The 26,670-nt window shown below is 40.5% G+C and overlaps 1 protein-coding gene across 1 annotated transcript in view; it reads right to left on the reverse strand.

The window, feature by feature from the left end:
* The window catches only part of LOC142858216 (zona pellucida sperm-binding protein 3 receptor-like), a 37,315-nt gene extending 21,468 nt beyond the window's left edge, over positions 1 to 15,847 (reverse strand). The window contains exons 1-5 of the mRNA XM_075987399.1: positions 15,691 to 15,847; positions 14,446 to 14,625; positions 10,854 to 10,953; positions 1,520 to 1,605; positions 1,153 to 1,347 (exon numbers count right to left, since the gene is read on the reverse strand). Coding sequence (XP_075843514.1) covers positions 1,153 to 1,347; positions 1,520 to 1,605; positions 10,854 to 10,953; positions 14,446 to 14,625; positions 15,691 to 15,847 — 718 coding nt within the window. The remainder of the gene's footprint in view (positions 1 to 1,152; positions 1,348 to 1,519; positions 1,606 to 10,853; positions 10,954 to 14,445; positions 14,626 to 15,690) is intronic.
* Positions 15,848 to 26,670: the final 10,823 nt, after the last annotated feature.

Raw genomic sequence — 26,670 nt, forward strand, 5'->3', positions numbered from 1 at the left:
AGGGAGTGACAGAGCATCAGACACCTGCCCCTCACAGCAGAGGACAAACACCACCCCACATCGCAGTCCCCACCCAACCAAATCCTGTCATTTCTGCCATTTATGCCTCCCTATTCTCTCCATACCACCAAAGGGATGCAACAGAAGCCCCTTCTCTTTTAGGTGATGGTGACAGATGTCTGTCAGCCACATTCTGTCCCACTTCCAACTGTCCCTGTCGTGCCTTCCCTTCTCCTTCAGAGAGTGGACTCTCAGAGATGCTTTGCCGATGACTTAACACAACCCCACGCCTGACTTCGTGCCCCACGGTGGAACTAGAGCAGAACATACAGCGGTGGTAGTGAGGGAGCTATTGACGCGCTCAAGTACAAGGTCACAAGACTCTCGCTGGAGACTCCAGCCGCTGCTCCTGGGTCCCCTCCTCAGCTGCATGTGATCTTGCAGATAGAGGATATAGGAAGTGAACGATTAATTGAAAACAGCACTGCATGATCCGGCTTCCACGAGGCTGCCATTCAGAATGGGGTGGGACTTGGTCGCCATACAGCTGTTATGGGGCCAATGGCCCTCTATGGGTAACTTCTTCCCAAGGCTCTGTAGCCACTCTGTAAGCATGCCTAGTAAGCTCCTATTGGTTCCACAGAGTTGGATGTTGGTGAAGTCACATTTTGTTGTGTCCATTGGTGCACATCTGGGGTGAACAGATGTGTGTCTCTACAACTCTGTGACACACCAGGCGTCTCCTCATCTGCTTCTTGCCAACACTTGCAGTCTCAGCTTCTGTCTGTTCTCCTTCTGCAGTGTTCTGTTGTATTTGGTTGTGCAAGTTTTGCCATCAAGGCCTGAAGATCATCTAAAGAAGGCTGGCCACTATGTAAATGTGAGCTTGTGTAAGAAGTTTCCCTGGGTTAGCAATGCAGTAATAGAGGTTCTGCAGAAATCTTTTTCTGTAAAATGTACAGGATTGTAATGTAGATTATTATCATATAATCTATATCATTCTAACGAATGTAACATAATGGCTGAACAAATGAATTGCCTCATTATTCCAATCATTACCTTATATTTAATTGCTGTCACTACCCCCATACACGTTTCTTATTCTTATAAATAAACGAGAACAGCTGAGTGTAGGATTCACCCAGGACTTACTTTGACAGGCAGGAGGGCTTGGGATCCAAACACCTACTGTTTTGTTGACCACAGAGCAGACTATGGAGGCATTGCCAAGGAGCGTGAAGTTGGGGTCACAGCTGTAGGTGACGGAGGAGCCAAATGTGTAAAGATCGTCATCCTGGCCGCTGTGTTTCCCATTGCTGATGTCTGGAGGGGACTCACACGTGACAACTTAGATGAGTAAGGAGAGAGAAAGGAGTGATCAGGAAAGGTTTCACTGTACATCCAAAAGACTGTCAATTGCAAATGGAGGTCAGTGAGGCCAAGGAGACACAGCAGTTAGTATCTAACGTGGTGTAAGTGTTGTATCATCTTGCCAGAAAAAAAAAAAGTCTTTACTTACTCACACATTCTGGGAGAGGATCGCTCCAGTCAACTCCTTTACCTTGGACCACACACCGACTAGTTGCTGAGCCAATCAACAGGTATCTGAAAGACAGGTCAAAGGTTTATCTGGAATCTTTAGTTTACTCTAGACTCAAGGTTTTGAACAAATACAAATTTATCTGTCATTTTAAAATAAAGCAATGGTTGTTCTATTGATCACTAATCACCATTAGAGCCTTCTCGAGGCTCCTCAATTTCATCATACGGAGCAGGGGTTCATCTTCTCATGCTAAAACTCCTTTCACCCATTTGTGACACTAAGTTTTCTAAGTGTTTATAATTCAGCCAATGAAAAGACCACATGTCAGTTTTGCTGCTAGAATTGTTTTTAAACGAAGTATAACTAGCTAGAAACTTAAAAAAATATTTGAAATTTCCCCACACATTAGAACATAATTTGTCCTCAGAGCATAGTTTGATGTGCATGTGTACAGGATCTTGATTCCTTCACAGTTTCATTAAACTGTAGTGAAAGAAATAACAAAAAGCTCCATCCATGCATCAGGAATTTAAAACTCGCCATAACTATCTTGTGACTTCTTTTGTCAGAGAATTTTATGTTTTCTTTAAGAGTACCCTGGTTCTCACCAGGTGTCCTGTACACTGGGTTCCGTGCAAAGCAGAACAGAGCAAGTGCCCTGGAGAAGGTAGGAAAGGGGGAAGAGGGAAGGGGATTCTTTAGCAAGTTCTCTGGAGGAGGTAGGAAGGAGAGTTCTTTTGTAATCAATGGTCCGGTCTCAGTATGGTCTGGGATGTGGCCAGAGGCCATTGGCCTCTTCACTCTGCCATCTTGACAAAAATGTAGTGTCCCTCACTTTCTTGTGTGAGGGTGGCCATTAGAGGAGGTTGCAGGCCCTCGAGGGCATGCTCAGGCTGTCGCCTGTCTGTCAGGTCCAGGAGCTTTCCTGAGGAGCCGGTACCCTTCCGACAGGATCACATGTTCCTGGTGTCCCAGGGGCTCATGCAAGTGTTCATGGGGGCAGTAGTGACCAGGCTGCCATCCAAGTTGAAGGCCAGCCTACTGATGGTATCTGTGTAGCCTGTACCTAAAATCTTAATACTTTGCTTATCATACATTTGTTTAAGAACAAGCTGCAAATCAAATGGTGTATAATAGATGCATAGTTCAGTTATGTTTGCTAAATATTTCCTTTGTAATACATGAACAAAACATATCACTGATATAAACTATTTTGATAGATGATTTGAATTTTCTGATTTTGAAGTTTCACATACCCTTATAAACCATTTACTTTATAGTTGTTATCACATCATGTTTGCTCTTGACAATTCCTACTCCTTTAAGACATTGAAAATGCCCATTTACCCTGAATATCAATGAAATTTTATGAACAAAATATTATCCACCAGCAAGGAGAACTGCTTTGAAAGAAAAGTATACTATGACTAAATGGGTTTATTTTGAGGATAAGGTGGAGGTTTAAAAGTAGGAAAGAGTGGATGTCAGTGTGGCGATTTCTCAGAAAGTTAGAAAACAACCTTCCTCAAGACCCAGTAATACCACTTTGGGGTATATATCCAAAGGATACTCAATCATGTCACAAGGACATGTGCTCAACTATGTTTATAGCAGCTTTGTTTGTCGTATCCAGGACCTGGACCTAATGCCCCGTAACCAAAGAATGGAAAAGGAAAATGTGGTACATTTACACAATGGAGTACTACACAGCAGAAAAAAATAATGATATCTTGAAATTTGCAGGAAAATGGATGGAGCTAGAAAACATTATTTTGAGTGAGGTAACCCAGACACAGAAAGACAATTATCACATGTACTCACTCATAGGTGGTTTTTAAGCATAAAGCAAAGAAAACCAGCCTACAAACCACAATCCCAGAGAAGTTAGACAACAATGAGGACACTAAGAGAGACTTACATAGATATAATCTACATGGAAAGTAGAAAAAGACAAGATCTCCTGAGTAAATTGGGAGCATGGGGACCTTGGGGGAGGTTTGAAGTAGGGAGCAGAGAAAAATGTAGAGCTCAATAAAAATCAATTTAAAAAAAGTAGGAAAGAGAATTCTGTATTACAGTATCACAAACTAAATGTACGGGCCTGTCCCTCATCGTCACATGGTGCAGGCAACTATTGGTGAGTTTGTATAAAGAAGCAATTATGATTCATGAGGATAAGAGCTTTAAACCAACAAGATTAAGGTCTTTATAAGAAGCTAAGACAATAAACATGTGAAAAAATGTCCAGCATCACTAGCAATCAGGGAAATGCAAATTGAAGCTACACTGAGATTTCATCTCTTTCCAGTCAGAAGGGGTATCATCAAGAAAAAAAATAAAACCAATGTGGATGAATATGCAAAGTATAAAAGACCTTAATACATCAGTGGGAACATCAGCTGCCCCAACCACCATGACCATCAGTGTAGACAATTCCTCAAACTATCACACGACCCAGCTGTATCACTACTGGGTATTTACCCAAAAGTCTCCAAGTCAACATACAGTGATATTTTTACATCAATGTCTAGAACATCACTATTCATAACAATTAAGTTATAGAACCAGCATAGGTATCTGAAAACTGCAGAATAGATAAATAAAAAGAATTATGTGTACTTAATACAAGTGTTTCAGCAATAAAGACTAATTAGTCTTTATAATTAGTCTTTATAATAATGAATTAGTCTAATAAAGACTAGTTAATTTTCAGGAAAATGAAATGCAATCAGAGATGATCAGATTGAATGAATTAGGTCAGGCTTAGCAAGACAAATATTACAAATTTTCTCTATGTCAATTACCTATAATGTTTGGGGGTTTGTGGCACCCCCCTAACCAATACTTGAAAAGAGTTAAATTATTCTGGGTTGATAATTTGTTAGCCTATAGTGCCTACTAGGGCATTGTCACCCTGTCATAGGGAAACTCCTTTTAAACTTTTTTAACGTGTGTGTATATTTCAGGAAGCATTCTATCCCCTTTATGTAGAGAAATCTTTTTAAATTATTCTGAAACACATACAAACACAAACAAAAAATTGGGCTAGAAAAATGGACGTAGCTAACTTTTGACTACAAAAACTGAACATCACAATGTATTTATTCTTCAAAAGAAGAAAGCAACCAATTTAAAAGTTATATAGAAAAGAGAGCAAGTAAATTATTTCTATGAATACTGACAAATATCATGCAGTAAAACTTAAAAGATGTGATGCTAAACCCAACAAAAGACACACAAAAGAATCTAGGGACCAATTCCCTTGTTGGACTTAGATGAAATTTCCCTCAATAAAACATTCATAAATGAAATTGAAAACACATTAAATATCCAACATCATGGCCACATTGGTTTTATTTCAGGAATTAAAGGCTGGTTCAACATATATAAATCAATAAATGCAATCAAATACAGAAGGGAACCAAGAACAGAAATCATACGATTGTCTCAAAAGATGCTAAAAATGTTCTTGACTTTCCTTCATAATAAAAACCTCAAAAGAAACTAAAAATACAAAGAGCATATTTCAGTGAATGAAGTCTATGTGTGGGAAATCTGTAGCCAACAGCTTATTAAAAGGGAGAAAACCAAAAGCATGTCTTTTAAAACCAAAAGCAAGACAAAAGAATACCCTCTTCACTATTACTCAATGTGGCTTAAAGTCCTAGCTACAGCAACAACTCAAGACAAGGAAATAAAAGGGACATGAACCAAACAAATGAAGACATTTCCCTGTTTGCAGATGGCATGATCTTGTACCACCAACTCTAACCAGAGAACTCCTAGACCTAACCAGAACTTTCAGTAAGCAGCAGAATGCAAAATCAGATTACGAAACCCAAGAGGTTTCCTATAGACAAATGATAAAGTTGTCAGGGAAGAAATCCCATTCACGACATGTTTTTGTTGTTATTGTTGTTTTGTTTTTGTTTTGTTTTAAATCCTAGGAATAAGCTTATCCGAGGAAATAAAAGGCCAGTGGGATGGAATTTTGAAAACGATGAAGAAAGAAATTGAGGATGAACCAACAATGTAAAGGCCTCTCATACTCATGGGCTGGCAGAATGAATACTGTTGAAATGGTAAATACATTTACAAGTATGTGGTGGTTTAAATGAGAATAGCACCCATAGGATCCCAAATGTTTGAACGATTGATCCCCAGTTGGGAGAACTGTTTGGGAAGTATTAGGGAGTGTGGCTTTGCTGGGGGGGGGGGTGCGGAATGCTGTTCTCAGCTGGGTCCTTCTGCCTTGTGTTTGAAGATCGAGATGTGAGCTTTCAGCTACTGCTCCAACACCATGCCTGCCTGCCTGCTGTCAACCTTCCTGACAAGGGATGGACATAGACTCATCCTTTGAAACTGTAAGCCCTCAATAAACTCTTCTTACGTGGCCTTGGCCATGGTGTCTTATCAGAGCATTGAAAAAGTAGGATGAGATTCCCATCAAAAACCTTATTTATCACAGAAATATACAAATGTGATAATTCACATGGAAACACAAAGGGCCAAACAGTCAACACCATCCTAAACAAAAAGAGAGGTCTAGGGATGTCACAATAACTGACCTCAGAGCCAAGGTAATAAAGCAAGAATGGGGTAGTGGACACATAAACCCACACAGCTTCAGCTTCTCAATGTTTGACAGTGCTGAAAAAAAAAAAGGAAAAAGGCATGCATTGGAGAAATTGTGTCCCCATTTACAGAAGAACAAAACTAGATCCTTTCTCACTCTGTATGAAATCCAAGAAGTGGAAAACGTGGAACCCTTAAACTGGTAGGGCAGAGAGGTAAAACATACTTCAAGATATGAGAATAGACAAAGGCTTTTTGCAAAATTACTCTAATGACTCATAAAACAATCCCACAAATTGATCAATGGGATTGCATGAAGGTAAAGAGCCCTGTACAGTGACGGCAGTATAGAACAGACAGCTGACTGAAGAGAGGATGTGAGAGGATCTCAGGCAATTGTACATTCAACAGGGGATTCAAATCCATAAATGGGCAGATAAATTCGTCTTCAAAGGATGAAGTACAAATAATCAATAGCTATTAGATCTTGTCCCACATCCTTAGCCATCAAGAAATACCAATTAAAACCACACTAAGATTCCACCCCATCCTAATGAGAATAACTATTATAGTGAGGAAGTGTGTGTGTGTGTGTGTGTGTGTGTGTGTGTGTGTGTGTGTTCAAATCATTGAGTTTTAATCAGTCCTAATGATTGGAATTATTTCAACTGCAGAAATTATATCAAAATGAAGAACGTTATATAAAGCAATATGCAAATTAAACCTCAGAAACACAAATATCCCATACAAATATCCATATATATATGTATGTAAGTGATAGTAGAAGGAGGCGTAGGAAGAAGAGTAGGAGGAAATGACTGTGAAAACAAGAATTATAAAAACAAAAACAAGGAACTTATTATATAAATGTATAAACACACTAAAATTGTTGTATAAGAAGCCTCTAAAAGTAGACCCAGATATATCTTAAAGTTAAGATATTGTCTTTAAAAGGTTTTATTTTATATTATTAAAATAAATGTTTACATTAAGAAAACATTTTATTTATTTATTTGTGAGGAATCATGCATGTAATTCTGGAAACAAGAAGACAACATGCAGGAATAAGATCTGTCCTTCTACCATGTTGGTTCTGCAGGCATATTAGAAAAAGATATAGATACAAATATACATGAAAATATCTTGAAATTACTTTTGGGGAGGGTAGCTCCATAACATCAACTTCTCCTAAAATTATCATCATAAAATTAAATATAAATTGAAAGAACGGTACTCAACTTCATTTGGAAAAGGAAAAAAACCCAGGATAGCCAAAATAACACTGTATGGATAAAAGAACTTCTGGAGGCATCACAATCCCTGACTTCAAACTCTACTACAGAGCTACAGTACTGGAAACAGCTTGGTACTGGTATAAGAACAGACAGGAGGACCAATGGACCCGAACAGAAGACCCAGATATCAAGCCACACATTTTCGAACACCTGATATTTGATAAGCAAAAAATATCTAATGGAAAAAAGAAAGAATATTTAACAAGTGGTGCTGGCATAACTGGATATCAACATGTAGAAAAAATGAAAATAGACCCATATCTATCACCATGCACAAAACTCAAGTCCAAGCCGGGCGGTGGTGGCGCATGCCTTTAATCCCAGCACTCTGGAGGCAGAGGCAGGCGGATCTCTGTGAGTTCAAGGCCAGCCTGGTCTACAAGAGCTAGTTCCAGGACAGGAACCAAAAGCTACGGAGAAACTCTGTCTCTAAAAATCTAAAAAAGAAAAAGAAAAAAAAAACTCAAGATCAAAGACCTCAACATAAAGCCAGCCACACTGACCCTTAGAGAAGAGAAAGGGGGAAGTACACTTGAATGCATTGGCATAGGGAACCACTTCCTAAATAGCACAGACACTGAGAGAAACAATTAATAAATGGGACCTCCTGAAACAGAAAAGCTTCTGCAAAGCAAAGGACACGGTCAACAAGCCAAAACAGCAGCCTACAGAATGGGAAAAGATCTTCACTAACCCCACATCAGACAGAAGTCTGATCTCCAAATTACACAAAGAACTCAAGAAATTGGTCATCAAAAGAACAAATAATCCAATTAAAAAATGGAGTACAGACCTAAACAGAGAACTCTCAACAGAGGAATCTAAAATGGCTGAAAGACACTTAAGGGAATGTTCAACATCCTTAGTCATCAGAGAAATGTAAATCAAAACAACTCTGAGATTCCATCTTACACCTGTAAGAATGGCCAAGATCAAAAACACTGATGACAACTTATGCTGGAGAGGTTGTGGGGAAAAGGGAACACTCCTGCATTGCTGGTGGGAATGCAAGCTGGTACAACCCCTTTGGATGTCAGTGTGGTAATTTCTCAGAAAATTAGGAAACAACCTTCCTCAAGACCCAATAATACCACTTTTGGGTATATATCCAAAGGATGCTCAATCGTGCCACAAGAACATGTGCTCAACTATGTTCATAGCAGCACTGTTTGTTATAGCCAGAACCTGGAAACAATATAAATGCCCCTCGATTGAAGAATGGATAAGAATACTACCTCTGCATGAGGACAGGGGAAGTGTGTGTGCACAAAATAACCTTGGTGGGTGTCCAGAAAATTAGCCTCCATACTAAAAGCAACCTCAAAAGGTTACATACTATGTGATTCTATGCATAGAACACTCTTGAAATGACGCAATTGCAGACATGGACATCAGCAGATGGCAGAAGTGAGAAAGAGGGGGAGAAGGGAGGGTGAGTGCTGGAGACGAGGGGCTAACAATTATGACATAACCATCCATCCCTTGACTGCGGCAAAGGTTACACAAGTGCACACGTTTGTCAGAAGTTATAAGCCATGTTCTCCCAGAAACGTGCATGCAAAAAAAGTGGACTCAATGTGTCCAACAGATTAGACGAATGTTTATTTTCCTGTTGGGAATGTAACTTTGGGAGGCAGTGAAAACAGTACATGAAAATTTTGTACTGTCATTTCTTATAAACAAATAGTTTGAGTGAATGAGTATTTGGCTTTATCGCCTTAATAAGCAAACATTCTAAACTTGGATGAAATGTTCACTCTGAGACGTGAATTGGAAGCTTGTCTTATAAATAGACATTGATTTTCTTTTTTTTTAAATATTTATTTATTATGGATACAATATTCTGTTTGCATATATGCCTGCAGGCTAGAAGAGGACACCAGACATCATTACAGATGGTTGTGAGCCACCATGTGGTTGCTGGGAATAGAACTCAGGTCCTTTGGAAGAGCATGCAGCGCTCTTAACCGCTGAGCCATCTCTCCAGCCCTAGACATTGATTTTCATTATAAAAATGTTAACAGTCTATGAAGAGTCCCTTGCCAAGCTTTATCCAATGTCAGTGTGCCTTTTGTGTAGAAACAGTGGTTCTCAACCTCTCTAATGCTGCAAATTTTAATACAGTTCCTCACATTGTGCTGACCCTCAAACACCAAATTATTTCCTTTGCTACTTCATAACTTTAATTTTCTTACTGTTATGAATCATAATGCAAATATCGGTGCCTTCCAATGGCCTTAGGCAACCCCTGTAAAAGGGTTGTTCTGCCCCCAAAGGGGTAACGTTTCGTGGGTTAAGAATCACTGGTTTAGAACAACCATCCCATTCTGGAAGCTGTAACCTTTAGAAGAGCGTGTGTGTGTGTGTGTGTGTGTGTGTGTGTGTGTGTGTGTGTGTGCATGATGCCATATCTAGAGAAAAGTGAATCTGAGAACAGTATGTAATAACATGAGATTAGAAACGCACGGACGTCTGTTTTCAGGACCATTGAATAAATTGTGATAACACTTCATCTGCTACAGTATGGCTATGGGATATCTCCCAAAGACTCAGATGTTGAAGGTGTGGTCCTGAGCTGGTTGATCTACTAGGAGAGATGGATAATTTAGAATCTAATGGGAGTATATAGGCACATAGTGCCAGGCCCTTGAAGGATATGTGAACACCTAGTCCCTTCTCACACCATGAGGGGAGCAGTTTTCTGCACACACCCAGCACACCATGATGATGACGCCTAGAGACTATAAACTGAAGCCTCTAGAGTTAATGCCAAACAGCTCTTTCCTCCTTTTAAATTGTTAATCACAGTTTTTTTTTCTGTCACAACAGTGGAAAACTCATGCACTACACACAAGCAAGCACATAACACAAACAGGGATTGAGCAGACAGTGGGAACAGGAGGAGCAAGGATCTCGGGTATATATTTAGCTTCATTATTATGGCTTAATAAATATTTCATTCTTGTGGTTCTGGAGGCTGGAAGCTTAGGAGCTGGGGCTGAGTTCCAGTGGCTTCCCAGGTTACAAAAAGATACAGAGGAAAACAGTTCTCACATACACCTTCTTTTAAGCAGGGAGGGGGGCCTACAACCAAAGGAACTCACTTCCAGAAACCTTGCAAATGAAGATATGGGTGTGGGTAAGTCAAGTCACATTCAGCACAAAGCAATGCAGTTAAGAGGGGAGGAACCAAAGTTCAAAACAGCATGTAAAGTCAAGTAACAGTGTATAAAAGTGGCAAAAGTATTTGTCCTCAGTTGTGTTCATGTAATAAATACTGAAAAGACAATCACAAACTAGCCAAAGTCATTTCTTGTCAGGAGACAGATAAGAAAGGATAAATACCACTGAGGTGAAGCAAGAACTTTCTAGATGGATACACTTATGCCTTATAAAACTAATTAAAAACATTGCTTCCTACTTGCCTTACTCGCACTTACCCCTTTCCACAGCTGAAACCTACGGTCGAACCTAAGAAAAGATCAGTCGTGATTTCTACGTTCCCATTGGCCAACTCGCCCGGGTTTCTGCACCGTTTCTCTGGAGGAAAATTAAGCTGGTGATTAGTGGTTTGAAATACTCACAAGATATAAAACTATGGGAAAGGGAGGACTTAGTTTTGGACATCAGTGTTGGGTTTTGTCACAGAACTAGAAACAGGGTGAGCAAAGGACTCAGCTCTGTCACTCTTAAGCATACACCCCACACACTTTTCTATCTTCCTGCAGAGATACAGTCACAACCACATTCACTGTCTCTCTATACACAGCAGCAAGGAAGCGGAATCACCCTTGACATCCATCAGTTGCTGAAAGGATAATGAAAGTGTGGTACATATACACCACGGGATATTACTCAGCTGTAGAGAAAAACAAAGTGATGAGATTTGCAGTTAAATGTGTGGAACTGGGAAAAATCCTACCGAGTGAAGTTTGCCAAGTCTCCTCCCCCAAAAAACAAAACATGTCTTCTCTCAAATGTATGTGCTAGTTTCAAATCTGCTCTCAGGTTTGTTTAGTCCAAGTACATGTGGAAGCAAGGAAACCAGAAACAGGCCACCGCTGGATGGATTTAGGGAGGATGATAGTAGAATACAGGTGATGAAAGAAGGGGGAAATAATAGGGACAGAAAGGTCCCAGGGGCTAGTGAGTGATGGGAGTGGGGAAGTCAAGGAAGGGTTAACCAAAGTGAAGAGTGCATGGAGAAAATACACGGGAAACTATGACCTTGCAAGCCAAGTAAAAATCTAATAAAAGAAAATAGTATAACACATGCTAGGGAAAGAACAGGTATTCTGGGAGCAAATGGTTTAAGTGGAGATGGTGACGAGTGGGTGGAAGAAAGAAAGGCTTTAGAGTAGGTTAATCATAACTAAGGACGTAGGGAGAAGCCTTGCAAAACCCCACTAATTTGTAAGTGAACATAACTTTAAAGGAGCTTAAACAGAATTACCCCAAGTGGGTGGACAATGCTGCCCCAGAACACATGGGTTATTAGGTGAACATCTCAACGCCAGGCTCAGTGAAACTTCCTGTGAGTTATAGGTTAGAAAATCCCCGAGGCGTCCAAAACAATATAGGCCCACCATAACCATAGTAGGTAAGACCCTATTGCTGAAGATACCACACACATTGGCAACGGGATATAAAAGAAAGAAATCTCAAATAAAGCAGGAAACTTCTTTCCTGCTGGCTAGCTTTCAAGGTGCTATACAGAGAAGACATTGCTTCTCTTTCCCAGCACTGGGCCTATAGTACTGGCCTTGCAGTAGGCATGATTTGCCCACTGCTGTAATAATAGCATGACTGTTAGGAGGTAACCTAGATAAAGTGGATCTGAGGTCTGCTCTCCAGAAGAGAATTCATCCCTGGTATTGTAAACTTGGTAAAAAGTCCATGGCTAGGAGAGGGTCCTAGTGAAGAACCTACTATTGTTTTCTTGGCTAAATGGTCATATTGTCAAACTGTTTTCTAAATATTTATGTTTATACCCATAAACCTGTGCTACTCTGAACTGTGATCAGAGGAGCTTTTTGTTGAAGAGGGAAGTGGTTAACACAGAGACTCGTAACTGTGTGAAGTATTGACAGTAAATGAGTGTAAGTGCTCGGCTGATGTGAGATGACCCTCTGGATGCTGTAAATATGCTTTATTACCATTTGTTAATAAAGAAGCTGCTTTGGCATAGGGAAGGGCAGAATAGAACTAAGTGGGAAAACTAAACTGATTGCTGGAAGAAAGAAGGCAGAGTCAGGGAGACGCCATGTAGCTGCCAAAGGAGTGGTAGGCCACAACATCATGGTGATACACAAACTAATAGAAATGAGTTAATTTAATATGTAAGAGCTAGCTAGAAATACACCTAAGCTATTGGCCAAACAGTGTTGTAATTAATATAGTTTCTATGTGATTATTTGGGTCTGGACAGTAGAGAAACAAACAAGTAGTCTCCATTTATGATAAATGGAGCATTTATATCAACCTACAAACTCACCCCTTAAAACTTAGGGGATGGTCGGGCAGTAGTGGCACATGCCTTTAATCCCAGCACTTGGGAGGCAGAAGCAGGTGGATCTCTGTGAGTTCAAGACCATCCTGGTCTACAAGAGCTAGTTCCAGAATGGGCTCCAACTCCAAAGCTACAGAGAAACCCTGTCTTGAAAAGTCTTAGGGGACATTAGTAAAGAAACGTCAGAAAGAATGTAAGAGCTGGAGGACAGGGAAGAGGAGTGTGAAAGCCTATCTTCTGGACACGATCGCTATTGGACACATGAACTCATAGTAGCTATGGTGACCTGCACAAGATTAAGCCAGTTGCCGGGGGCAGTGGTGGCGCATGCCTTTAATCCCAACACTTGGGAGGCAGAAGCAGGTGGATCTCTGTGAGTTTGAGGCCAGCCTGGTCTGCAAGAGCTAGTTTCCAGGACTGCCTTTAAAGCTACAGACAAAGTTTATCTTGAAAAACCAAAAAAATAAAAAATAAAAGATTAAAAGGCGGTTTAAAAATTCCAGTATGGAGTTGGGGAAAGGCTCTCTTGTTCCACCCTGACTGAGGCAGTTTATGGCTAGTGAGGCAAGGAGAACCATTTTTCTCTGGGTGGTGTCCATTGGTAAGTTCTCATACACCAGTCCACGCCTCACACACGGGCACATACAGATAACTGGGCTCCATGGGTTGTAGAGAAGATGACATGAAGATGAGCAAGCTGTGGGAGGGAAATGGGAACTCTAGAGAGGAACTGGGGTGGATGTGACCAGGATACAGGGTAGCCATCTACAAAACTTAGAGAATAAAATAAATGTAGAAGGGCACTTAATTAATTTCAACTCCTGTTTCCAGATAGCGCTGATGGTATATTCCAATGCTTGTTTCTTTCCCTGACTCACTGAATTGTTATTTTGAGGAAAAATAAAAACAAATATATTGCCAATTGTTAGGAGACACATTGAAAAGAAAAACAATTGTACTAGTTTAATTTGCTTTATTAAACCACTAATGTAATATAGAATATAACACATTTGGTGGGTTTTATACCTGAATATATACTTAAAATGTTTACCCTTATTCACAGTCAGAAGAAAATGGAAAATAGAATTTTAAATCCTTAGTGTTTTACAAATAGGATATGGAACACTCCCAACTTCCTTTTACCAAATAGTATTGTTCATGTTTATCTTTAAAAGTATTTATTTCAATCATTTCAGTAGTGTGTGTGTGTGTGTGTGTGTGTGTGTGTGTGTGCGTGCACGCATGTGGAGTATACAACAATGTACATTGAGGCTAAGAGAAGATGGTGGAGTGTCCTAGGAATTAGATTTAGAGGTATTAACTGGACACCAGGCTTGTTACACCGGTGCTGGGATTCACCCCTGATCCTTTTGAAGGTTGTGTCATCTCTCCAGCCCCAGGCAATATTAATTTTTAATATAATTTTGTTAAAATGATTTTTTCCGACTTGAGGGATTTATTACACTTCTACAAGCACTTCCTGAGAAGAGTAAGTACAGGTGAGGATCCAGGTGGATACTCACTGGCACAGAAGACAGCGTAGACCCATGAACCATTCTCATCACAAGTAAGATGGCTTGAATTGATTTTCCTGAAGCCATGACGGCAGGCGTATTTCAGAATAGTTCCAGTGGGGAAGGTTGTCCCATACAACTGGCTGATTGGAGCAGCAAATGGTAAATTTGGTGGAAGTCCACAATCACCTGGACCAAAATACAAGGGACACCACAAGCTGCATCTTGGGAGACAGACCCTCAGCATTTGAGGAGTAATTTTACAAAGCAAGGACCATGTTTCTTTTTCATCTTGACTCTCACTACCCCAAAAATCAAGGAACATAATAGATAATCACTGACATATGCTTCCCAAAAACAATAATGATGACAATGAAGAAGGCATAGAAATTTCACCCACTCTTTCCTATTCAGTAGTATAAGTAAACGTATTATTTTTTCATTTTTTACATCTGTCTAATCAAAATATAGTCATCTATGTCATGCCAAGTAATATTTCTTGCTGACTTTGCAAGAATATATTTCATTATGCAAGATAAGATGTCTCAGCCGGGCGGTGGTGGCGCACGCCTTTAATCCCAGCACTCAGGAGGCAGAGGCAGACGGATCTCTGTGAGTTCGAGACCAGCCTGGTCTACAGAGCTAGTTCCAGGACAGGCTCCAAAGCCACAGAGAAACCCTGTCTCGAAAAACCAAAAAAAAAAAAAAAGATAAGATGTCTCAGGAAGCAGAGATGAGAAGGAAGTGTTTCATTTTTGTTCTCTTGGAGCTTTTGAATTTTGTATGAATTGTCTGCTTCAAAAATGCTTTTCTAAATCATCACAATGTGAAGACTACAATAAACCCTTAGGTAAAAAATAGTCTTAATCCTACTTTCCTAGTAAGAATTATTAAATAAAATACTAATTACCTTTTACATAGCCCAGTGGAATTATCTATATTTATTCTATATAAATAGTCAATTAAACAGTGGGGAATTTTTGTGGTCAGACTGGCACATAATATATATTTATTTCTGGTCATAGTTGCTTTGAATTTAGATTATTTGTAGATCTAAATAAATATCGAAAGCACCTATGAAACCATCTTTAGTCAGGATTATAACAAATTTTCCTAAATCCCAAGACATCTAATATACCCTACAATGTAAAAAATGTGTTTCCACTAGACATTGCTTAAGGCAAGTATGTGATGGACTCATGGTGTAGTGACATCTGGCTTGTCCCCCCCTCCCCACCCTTATCCATTACTTACCAAGAACAGGAGCCATCAGAACTGTGGCCAAGGTCAGTTGGAAGAGAATTGAATGAGAGGGTCTCCACAGCTCCAGGAAGGACCAAGCTGTCTTTATTCCCTTTCTGCTGAGGGCGGAGCTCTTGGTGAGTGGATGCGAAGCTCTTGGAGAGCACATGATCTGATGCCTTTCCAGGATGCTTCTACCAGGAAAGTTCATAGTCACTGGTCGGACGCTGAAAATAACATAGGAACTGTCTTCAAAGGAACTGTAACCGAGTCTACAAGAAAACATATTGAATACAAATATTTATAACACACAGCAGCTTCTATTGGCATAATATCCCCCAGGAACTTACTCAGAAGACCAGTTAATTCTATATGGAGAGATAAGTGTAAGGCTTCTGGAAGTGGCAACAGACAAAGGTCTGATCTCCAAAATATATAAAGAACTCAAGAAACTAGACTTTAAAATGCTAATTAATCCAATTAATAAATGGGGCACTGAACTGAACAGAGAATTCTCAACAGAAGAAATTCAAATGGCCAAAAGACACTTAAGGTCATGCTCAATCTCCTTAGCAATCAGGAAAATGCAAATTAAAACAACTTTGAGATACCATATTACACCTGTCAGAATGGCTAAAATCAAAAACACCAATGATAGCCTTTGCTGGAGAAGTTGTGGAGTAAAAGGTACACTCATCCATTGCTGGTGGGAATGCAAACTTGTGCAACCACTTTGGAAATCAGTGTGGTGATTTCTCAGGAAATTTGGGATCAATCTACCCCTGGACCCAGCAATACCACTCTTGGGAATGTACCCCAGAGATGCTCTATCATATGACAAAAGCATTTGTTCAGCTATGTTCATAGCAGCATTATTTGTAATAGCCAGAACCTGGAAACAACCTAGATGTCCTTCAATGGAAGAATGGGTGAAGAAAGTGTGGAATATATACATATAATTTAAAAAAAAAATGTCCCTAAAACTGAAAAAAAAAAACTTAGAAACTCAATTCAGCAACATAACAATGATAGCGTACAATGGTCAATTTGTCTTTATTCCAAGGATGCAAGGGTAGTTCAACATACACAATTCAATAAATATAAGGCAGAACACAAATTGACAAGTACAGAAATCACACAACTGTTACACAGGTGCAGGAATAAAAAGCCTGCAATGAGTTCAACACACCTTCGTGATAAAAACCCCAAAGGAACTGAGAACAGAAAGAATATATCCTGACATATTAAAGGCTGTGTACAACAAACATATAGCCACATTTCATAACTGAGACCTTCCCCTGTACCTATGGGCAAGACCAGGGCATCCATTTTCTCCAACATATTCTATAGAGCACTTGAAATAAGAAAGAATAATATATTGCCAAAGCAATAAGACAAAAAAAATTCAAATAATAGAAGTCATCTTATCCCTATTTGTAGATGAGATGAGCCTATAAATAAGAGGCTTTAATTCTCCACCCAAAAGTTCTTAGACCTGATAAGCACTGCAGAAATGCAATAGGATACAGAATCAACATACAACATCGGCATGTTTTTGAATATCAAGAGTGAATGTGCCAAGAGAATCAGGAAAACAATTCATTCACTGCAGTTTCAAAAGTACTTAGGGAAAAAAACCTAACCATGGAGGCAAAAATACTCTACAATGAAAACTTTAGAACAGTAGAAAAATGGGAAAAAAAATTAGAAGATTGAAAGACTTTCAATACTCATGTACCAACAGAGTAGGAATCCCCATCAAAATTCCAAAGACATTCCTCACAGAACAAAAATAATGAAAAAAAAACCCTAAAATTCATATGGGAGCACAAAAGGCCCCAGATAGTAAACAAGCAATTGAGCAAAAAGAGCAATGCAAGATGCATCATAATATCTGATTTCAAATTACACCAGAGAGCCACAGTAACAGAAACAGCATGGTGCTGGCGCAAAAGCAGACTTGCAAACCAAAGGAGCAGAATCAAAGACCCAAAGCCAATCCTCCTTGCATACACTTACCAGATTCTCAACAAAGAAAAAGCAAACAAACAAATACACTGAAGAAAAGACGACCTCTTCAACAAACAGTGCCAGGAAAACCAGACACCCCGGTGTTAGAGGAACGAAACCAGGTTTCTCTGTCTCAGGGAGGACACAAAAGTCATTTCAAAATGAATTAAAGACACCGCTAGAGGAAAGGTAAGACAAAAGGCCTCAGGGTATGGACATGTTGCTCAGATGTCTCACAGCCTTAAAAAAAATTAAAATTTTTAAAATGTCTTTTTGCAATACTAAGAATAAAGTACTTTTTTGTCCCACCCTCGACAGCATACACATAGCCTGTCTTTTAGATCTTAGCCTGTTTTATCTTACTGTAGCAGTACTTTTGCTGACTATTACCTGGCACTAGCATTTTTAAAAATTTATCTTAATCTAAACTATCTTGGAGATTTGTTAGGCCCATTCCACATGGTCACCTTTAATCAAGATGGCGATAAAATCATGTGGCATCTATTTTTTAACTCTAGTAAAATGGCGATCCAAAATTCAAAATGGAATTATGATTATATTTTTTAAAATTACCCATGCATAGATTTTAAGTAAATAAAACATGGGTCTCAAAAAGGGAGATCTGTAATACAATTTTAGAGCCAGCTTTTTAATAAAAAAAGGCATATAGCAGTTTTAACATTATCTATACCAAAAAGTCATCTGAATTTATGTTAACCCAAATTTAACCAGAGCTTAAAAGTCTCAGCTCCATGCTAGCAAGAAAACTTATATAGACAAACTTTTAACAAGCACATTTAGTATTTGTATATATGAGAAACCGTAGCAAACATAGTTTACATCTCTTTTTTCCTTGCTTTTTAGATGATATATCAAAATCTCTCTTGCTTATTAGACAATATAAAAACTTACCAAAAGTCTCTCTTGTGGTCTTTTTCACTGGTGTATAGTGTATGGCTACAGTATTTTAAACAAGAACAGAAACATGCATATCCTGTACCAGTATGAAAGATTTGAGACCTACAGTAGTTTTTATATATACATCAACCAAACGAACTACCAACCCCCGAACAACACATGGGCTGGTGAACAGACAGCTGTCAAAAGAGGAAGCACAGATAACAGAAGGAGAGATGAAAAGTTGCACACCGTCCTCAACCATTGGGGAAACGCAATTTCAAACTACACAAGGAGGCCATCTCTTCTTGATGGAAAGGCTATCATTAAGAAAACACATAGAGGACTGGGCGGTGGTGATGCATTCTTTTAATCCCAGAACTCTGGAGGCAGAGGCAGGCAGAGCTCTGAGTTCAAGGCCAGCCTGGTCTACAAAGTGAGTTCCAGGACAGGTTCCAAAGCTACATACAAATCCTGTCTTGAAAATAATAAATAAATAAAAATAAAAAACCAATAAAAACCAAAACAAATAGCAGGACTGGAGAGATGGGTGGAGCAGTTAAGAGCACGGGCTATTCTTCCAGGGGACCTGGGTTCAATTCCCAGCACCCACGTGCTGGCTCACAGCCACCTGTAAATCTGCAATGAGATTTGGTGCCCTCTTCTGGCATGCAGAATATGTACATACAAAGAAAACACAGTAACAGATGAAGACACTATGGGGGAAGTGTCGCCTTAGACACTGCTGGTGGTCATAAAAATCAGCTCAGCTGCTATGGACAAAAGTATAGAAATCTCTTAAGAAAGCTAAAACTAGAGTTGCCATGTGCCCTGGCGGTGATGCTCCTGGGGAAATGCCTGAGAGAGTAGATGCTGGCACACCACAATGTTTGTGTGTCAGCACCCACAATGACTGAGTGCGGGGAGGATAAGACTGTATTGTATGTGTATAGTGGAGTCTTACTAAGCCCCAAAGAAGAATGGAATGATGTCCTTTCCAGGAAACGAACGGAACTGAAGATCATTATGTGAAGGCAAATACCATCCGTTTTCTCTCATCTGTACATCCTGACTTTATACACAGTTATAGAGATACCGTGAAAGCAAAGGGAGAATGTTTGGGAAAGGGGGGGAGTAGTGTCAGGTCAGAGGAGAAAGAACGACAGACATAGGGGTTGAATGTGTCGGCGTCTATGATGCGCTTCAGTGAATGTCTTTTTGAAGTTCATCGTTGTGTACAACAAATAAACATTAGATCAGTGTCTCAGCCGGGCATCATTTCAGAAACTTCCTCTTGCTGTCTCTGAGAACGAACACAGAGACCCGCAGCTGGATGACTTGTCAAGTGAGAGACCTTGAAACCGTCCTAAATGAGATTCTTCATCAAACCCTCCCCTCAAGAAGCGACACAAAGGAGGAGACAGATTGTAAGAGACAAGGGGGGTTGGAAGACACCATGAAAACTCTTCTAGACCCAGCAGGACGGAGGCACACATGAACTAACTCGCAGAGACCGTGGAAGCAGGCACAGAGCCTGCACGAGGTCAAGGTAGGCAGGGACCCGGAGCTGAGGGGGAAGTAGGCATCATCTTCTGTCTCTAAGCAGCAGCCACCTCCAATTGGCAATCACTTGCAAAGGAAAAGTTAGTTTGCTCCAATGACATCCCTGGGTATATAAGCCACACTTAAGGGAGGCTCCATGCCTGAAGGCCGATGACAACCAATGAACACAGTGTTGTTTGTGTAGATTTATTTTTGTCACGCACTGCTTTGTTTGGGCTTTAGTTTTTTCAGTCTTACTGGTCTTTGGCTTGTGTATCATGGTTTCTGATTTCGTGGTTTTGTTTTGGTGTATGTGTGTGTGTGTGTGTACATGTGTGTTTCTTCTGCTTTTTATTTCTTTTTTAAATTATGATTTGTTTGTTTGTTTGCCTGTTTTTTTCCTAAAGAGAGAGCGAAAGAAAGCATGAAATTGGATGGGAGGAGAGGTAGGGATAATCTGGGAAGAGACAGAAAGGGAAATTGTGATCAAACTATATGAAAAAAATTAGTTTTAATATAAAAAGCACAAGAGCTGGCAATATGCTTAGAAGGTAAAGGTGCTTGCTGCCAAACCTGATGACCTTGATTTGAGTCTCTGAACCATACAATGGAATGAGAGAACTGACCTCCATATATGCGCACTGCACCCCATGCTCCCCCAATGGACACACAAAATCACTTACCAAATGTGTATTTAAAAAAAAACTAACAGTCTTTCGTATTCTCACACTAGGGAAGCTAAAGTAGGAGAATCCCAGTGTGAGACCGCCTGGTAACCGGCTGAGAGATTTTGCCTGTTTTAAAGGCAGGCAGGCCTGGAAGAAACTGACTTCTATGAGGAGGCGTCCAAGAGGGTGGGAGAGCAGGGTGAAATTTGGTGCTCTGGACACCACTCTGCTCACGGGAGCTGACTTAAGTCCTACCGGCAGACAGCTGCCAGGCACATTTGCTTAGTGACAAAGAAGCCGTTTCATGTCCTGCATTTGCCATGGCCTCACCCTGAGGTCACATTTCTAGTGCTGGGATCACAGAGCACGCTGTGCCCTCAGAGGCTTTTCTCCTTTTTATAAAGTTAGAATGTTGGTTTTGCGTATGTCTGTTAGGACTGTTGAGTGAATTTAACACTGATAGCCTCTGGAAAGGAGTTGGCATAACTCTTGCAGCATGAAAATACGTTCTTCCGTTAGAAAAGACTTGGGAAGCTAGTCCCAGAATTGAGATTAGGACGTGACCTTGCCAAAACCAGAACTCTCAGAAATTAAAACATCACTGAAGTGATTTAAAATATAATAAGGGGTGATTGCATCACTGGGGCACTTTAACTATGTGTGCTCCAGTGCAAAGAAACACCCAATAGCATTGGTACCAGAGGCCCTTGGTCTGGGGTCCAGCGGCCTCTGTAAGAACCATTTTATGTGCAGAGCAGATAGGGCTGTCACACAGTCCTCTCCCTCATCTTCCGCTGCCTCCTAGGAGAAATTCATGCAGTTCATAACCTTGTCTGCATATATAAATCGCTCGCAGACCACGGGGTTCTGTTGGTAATGATCTTATTCGGTCATATCCCTCCCCGTATGACTATCGAGGACAGCGTGTCCACTTAGGGCATACAGCTCTGTGAGGTTTCATATTTCACATATTTCATATTTCAGGGCATCTTTATCACTTCCTCCAAAGTCACACTCTCATTAGTAAGCATTTCCTTTCTCTCTTCCCCAAACCGAGCAGCCACCAGCTAAATTCTGTGTCTCCAGATCTCCCTGCCCTAGATAGAGCTACGATGTGTGGCCCACTGCAATCGTTCAGCTTCAACCAATAGGCATGCGGGTTGTTGATGTATTAAACTAAAGATGCTCCCTGGTGTCTCACTGTCCCACTGAAAACCGTTATCATAAACAAAAAGTGCATTTTTGGGGCTGGAGAGATGGCTCAGAGGTTAAGAGCATTGCCTGCTCTTCCAAAGGTCCTGAGTTCAATTCCCAGCAACCACATGGTGGCTCACAACCATCTGTAATGGGGTCTGGTGCCCTCTTCTGGCCTGCAGGCATACACACAGACAGAATATTGTATACATAATAAATAAATAAATAAATATTTTTTAAAAATCCTTTTTAAAAAAGTACATTTTATCTCTCTGACATGCCGCGTAAATAAATAAATAAATAAATAAATAATTTTTAAAAATCCTTTTTAAAAAAAGTGCATTTTATCTCTCTGACATGCCGCGTCGGTTTCCTTTCCCTGCTGCTGTGATAATATGCCCTAACGGCAGCAATGTCAGTGAGAAAGGCTTCGTTTTCGCTACAATTTTAGAGAGCAGTCTGTCAGGTGGGAGGTGCTAGCCGCAAGAGTTGGGGGAGAGCAGCCAAGTTGTATCTGTGTTTAGGAAAGGGAGAGCAATGAATTCTTGTGCACTGCTAGCTCTCTCCTGTTCCCTTAGCACAGGACCTTAGCCCAACAAATGGTCTTCTCACTTGAATTAACCTAATCTGCACTGTCTCTCAGAGGCTGTCTAATCAAGGTGATCTTCACAGGCTTGACCAGGGGCTAGTCTAATCTAAGTAACCCTCACAGGCATGGCCAGAGGCTAGTCTAATCTAGGTGACCCTCACAGGCATGGCCAGAGGCTAGTCTAATCTAAGTGACCCTCATTGGTGTGCCTAGAGGCTTTTATCCTAAGAGGTCCCAGATCCTGTCAAGTTGATACATCAGTGTTAATCCTCATACCCACCAAACAGCATGCCTTAACCTAATCTACATTAAACACACTCAGAACACTAAGACAAAGTCATCTAATACAAAGCCTACCTTGTAATAAAGTGCTGAAAATCTCATCTACACAAACAGGGGTCATTTTGTAGACATTACGGGATCAAAACCATAAAACACAACAACCCAGCACCCCCCTGGTAGCACAGTCATTCCAGACTATCAATCATCCGCCTCTCACTCCCATGTTTGGCTGGAGCTGCAGGTCCTCATCGGTGCTCAACATGGCCAGAGCACACTGCACTGTGTTTATTGCCAGCCCAGGAAAACACCAGACTTCAAAACTCAAAGTATTGTTTCTGTGGCATGTATATCTGACAAAAATAAGTTCTGAAAATTATAGGAAAATGCTAGAGATCATTTATATTACAAACAATGCTGCAATGAACATTTGTGTACATTTTTTCTGTGTGAACATTTTCTTTTTCCATTTTTTTTTTCTAGGGCAACTATAGCTTGGCAAGAGACTCCTAGATCAGACAGTGACACTGCCAACATTCTTAGCAATAGTAAACTGGTTTCCAAAGTTACTCCATCATTTTACAGTCAAGAAGATTCTGATTTTTGACATTTTCCCTCAGAGCTTGTGTTTACTGTTTTTTGTTTTTGTTTTTGTTTGTTTGTTTGAGATATGCCAGCCCTGTCTACTGTGAGCATGGTGTCTCACTGTGAGTTTGATTTAAATTCTTTTTATTCATCATCTAGTCATCAGTGGTCCTGATGATATATTCATACACTTTTATGCAGTTTGTGTAAGTCTGTTCTTTGGAGAAATGTGCATTGAAATAACTCTGCCTTTAATTTAATCTACCACCTTTTGTTGATAGCCTGTGAAGAAAAGCTGTCCCTTTGAAGTCCTAGTAGACAAAACTAGCCTTAAATTTCCTGTCTCCTAGCCTCTACTTCCCAGTGCTGGAATTTGTAATTCTGCCAATAGGCCCAGTTTTCCATTCATTCTTGAGAGTATCTAAACACGGGGTTTATTATTATTACTATAATGTAGTCCAACTTTTCTCTTTTTGTTGCTTGCATTTTTAATGTCGTATATAAGAAATTGCTGTCTAGCCAAAAAGTAAAGATTCACGCTGGTGTCTTCTGGTGAGAATTTCATGGTATGGCTTTTTTTGTTTGCTTTGTTTTTTGAGGCAGGGTTTCTCTGTGTAACATCCCTGGCTGTCCTGGAACTCACTCTGTAGACCAGGCTGGCCTCAAACTCAAAGACCTCTGCCTGCCTCTGTCTCCCGAATGCTGAAGTTAAAAGTCATGTGCTACCACGGCCCAAGTGGCCTGGCTTTTAAGTTTAGGTTTAAAGTCTTTCTTTTTTTTTATTTTGAAAAGCAGGGAACAATGCTAATTCTGGAAAAAAGAACAGGAGGAGACACAGGGAAGACTAAAGTCTTTCCTGAGAGATGGCATAGAGGGTGACCGGCTTCCTCTTAGCAGTGAGCTTATTCTCCCTCTCAAAGTTTTGTGGCCAGATGAAGAGAGAGACCTGGCAATGGTGCCAGCTCCCATCCCTCCGGTATGAGTGCAAGCCCTGTGTGTCCCTTTCCAGCCCTCACTTCCCTGGGTAGCCAATACCATAGCCCTTCCTACCCCCATGTGCAGGGACTAGACAAACCAACCAACACATTGTGTTTTATAACCAGAAAAATGGCGCTGTACATTTCTAAGCAACTATGCAACTTGTTTCCTTGTTGGGCATTACTATCTCCCCAGTTCTGTACTCCTCGAGGTGATAAAACTCCAGCCTTTCCCCCCAGATACTCTGGGTGTTCAGTAAATGACTGACCTGAGGGTATCTGAGGAAGACCGAGGAAGACTCTAGCGTTGCCGTGCTTTTTCTCCCTCTCAGAATGAAGCATCTTTGGCCACTGGCATTCCTTGCCCCTCCCTGGAACAGAATCACCTTAACATTCTTTCCTTTCAGGCAAACATTCTGCTCAAAATCAGAAGTTCCAGTGATGTGGTTACTGGTCAGGTGGGGGACATGCTCAAGAAGACACAGAGTTGGTCGTTATTCTTGGAGATGCTTAATTACAGATTAAAACACTTCTTCCTCTAAGCTAATCGTCAAATGTGATAAAGTATATTTGTGCTTGGTTTTGTCTTTCCTGCCCATGAGAGGCAACGGGGAGAATGGTTCTACAGAAGTGCCCACAAGACAGTCTGCCAACGGTAGATTGTGTAAGTAGGAACACGGTGGTTGGAGCTGACTGAGCATGTGCAAGCTTTAGTTGATTATTCTCTAAACAATACCATATAAAGAGAGTTTCCATAGCTCTTACATCCTGTGCTGTTATAAGTAATATAGAAAAGATAGAGAATGCACACAAGAGGATGTATGAGAGCCATCCATAGACACTGTTGAATGAGGAAAACAAAACACCAGAAACTCAGCTCTCACCTCAAAGGCAGTAAGAGATCATTTATTCTGGAGCCAAATAACAGCAGCCATGGCCCAGGAGCATGGTTTCCCCAACTCCATGCTTCTGTGTGGCCATGCTTTCATGGAAGTTGTATAGTAATACAGCCAAAAAAACTTGAAAATCAACACTTTCCAAATGTATTGGTAGAAATCTCAGTGAGTTACTGTAAAGTAGGGCCCCTCTGTTCTCGGTCTTGGATGTTGTCTGTGGATATTCTCATCTCCTGGGCTGATGCAATCCAGTCACCTCTTAAGTTAATGTACCCCAAAAGGTTTCACACAATAATCACAAGAACAGTAAGTGAAAGGCAAAAGTGGGCAAGGAATAGCTACTAAGGGGACTAAAATATACTCCCCCCAAATTGTAACCAGGCTCTGAACCTACAGCACCCCAACTCTGCTCAATCACTGCACTTCTCACTGGCCTCCTTAGAGCATTTAATGTCTCTCAGGGGATGTTAGTCACATGACCCATTAGTATCTAATGAATCCTAATCAAACCCCAATCTATTGTGACACAGAAGAAAAGTTTCCGGTAGTGGAGAGGGCAGCCAGATTAACCGGGCATACACGGTTTCCTGTCCTGTGGTCAACACCTTTTTGTTGAAGAATGAGAACTGTACCCGCCAGCTCTAGCTCAGAACACACAAAACTGGTTAGGTCTTACAATCTGAAGATAGCAATTCCTGCATTAAATCAGATCTCACAAGCAGTGATCCGGGCTGTGACTTCTAGTTCTGCAATATTGGAGAATAATAACAGTATTTTATCATGCCATTAGCATTCGTACATGCAGACCCACAGGTGCAGGCTTTGTCTAGCAATCCTCCAGATTTCAGAAATTGGATTGCAGTATACAGTCTCTTTTGTGAAATCTCTAACCACGCTAAAATTAATTTTGAGGGGTCTGGAGTCTCGGCTCAACTGTTAAAGCCATTGACTGCTTTTTCAGAAGACCTGGATGCAACTCCCGGCACCCTATGGTGGCTCACAACAGTCTGCAACTCCGGCACCCTGTGGTGGCTCACAACAGTCTGCAACTCCGGTCCCAAGGGATCCAGAGCCTTTTCCGACCTCCCCAGACACCAGGCATGACCACCATGTCTATGTGGGTGCATAGACACACAGTGCACACAAAACATTCACATACATGAAATGATTAAATAAATCTAAAAAATAAGCATTACAAACACTAGTTTAATTAAAGCAAAAAATGTTTGGGGACAGTTTATGGAGAAATAGTAACCTTAGATACTGAGAACTGTTTCTAGACATTCTTGCTCATAGTTTATGGAGAAATAGTAACCTTAGATACTGAGAACTGTTTCTAGACATCCTTGGGAGCA

This window comes from Microtus pennsylvanicus, chromosome 10 (genome assembly GCF_037038515.1).
Source record: "Microtus pennsylvanicus isolate mMicPen1 chromosome 10, mMicPen1.hap1, whole genome shotgun sequence".
NCBI lineage: Eukaryota > Metazoa > Chordata > Mammalia > Rodentia > Cricetidae > Microtus > Microtus pennsylvanicus.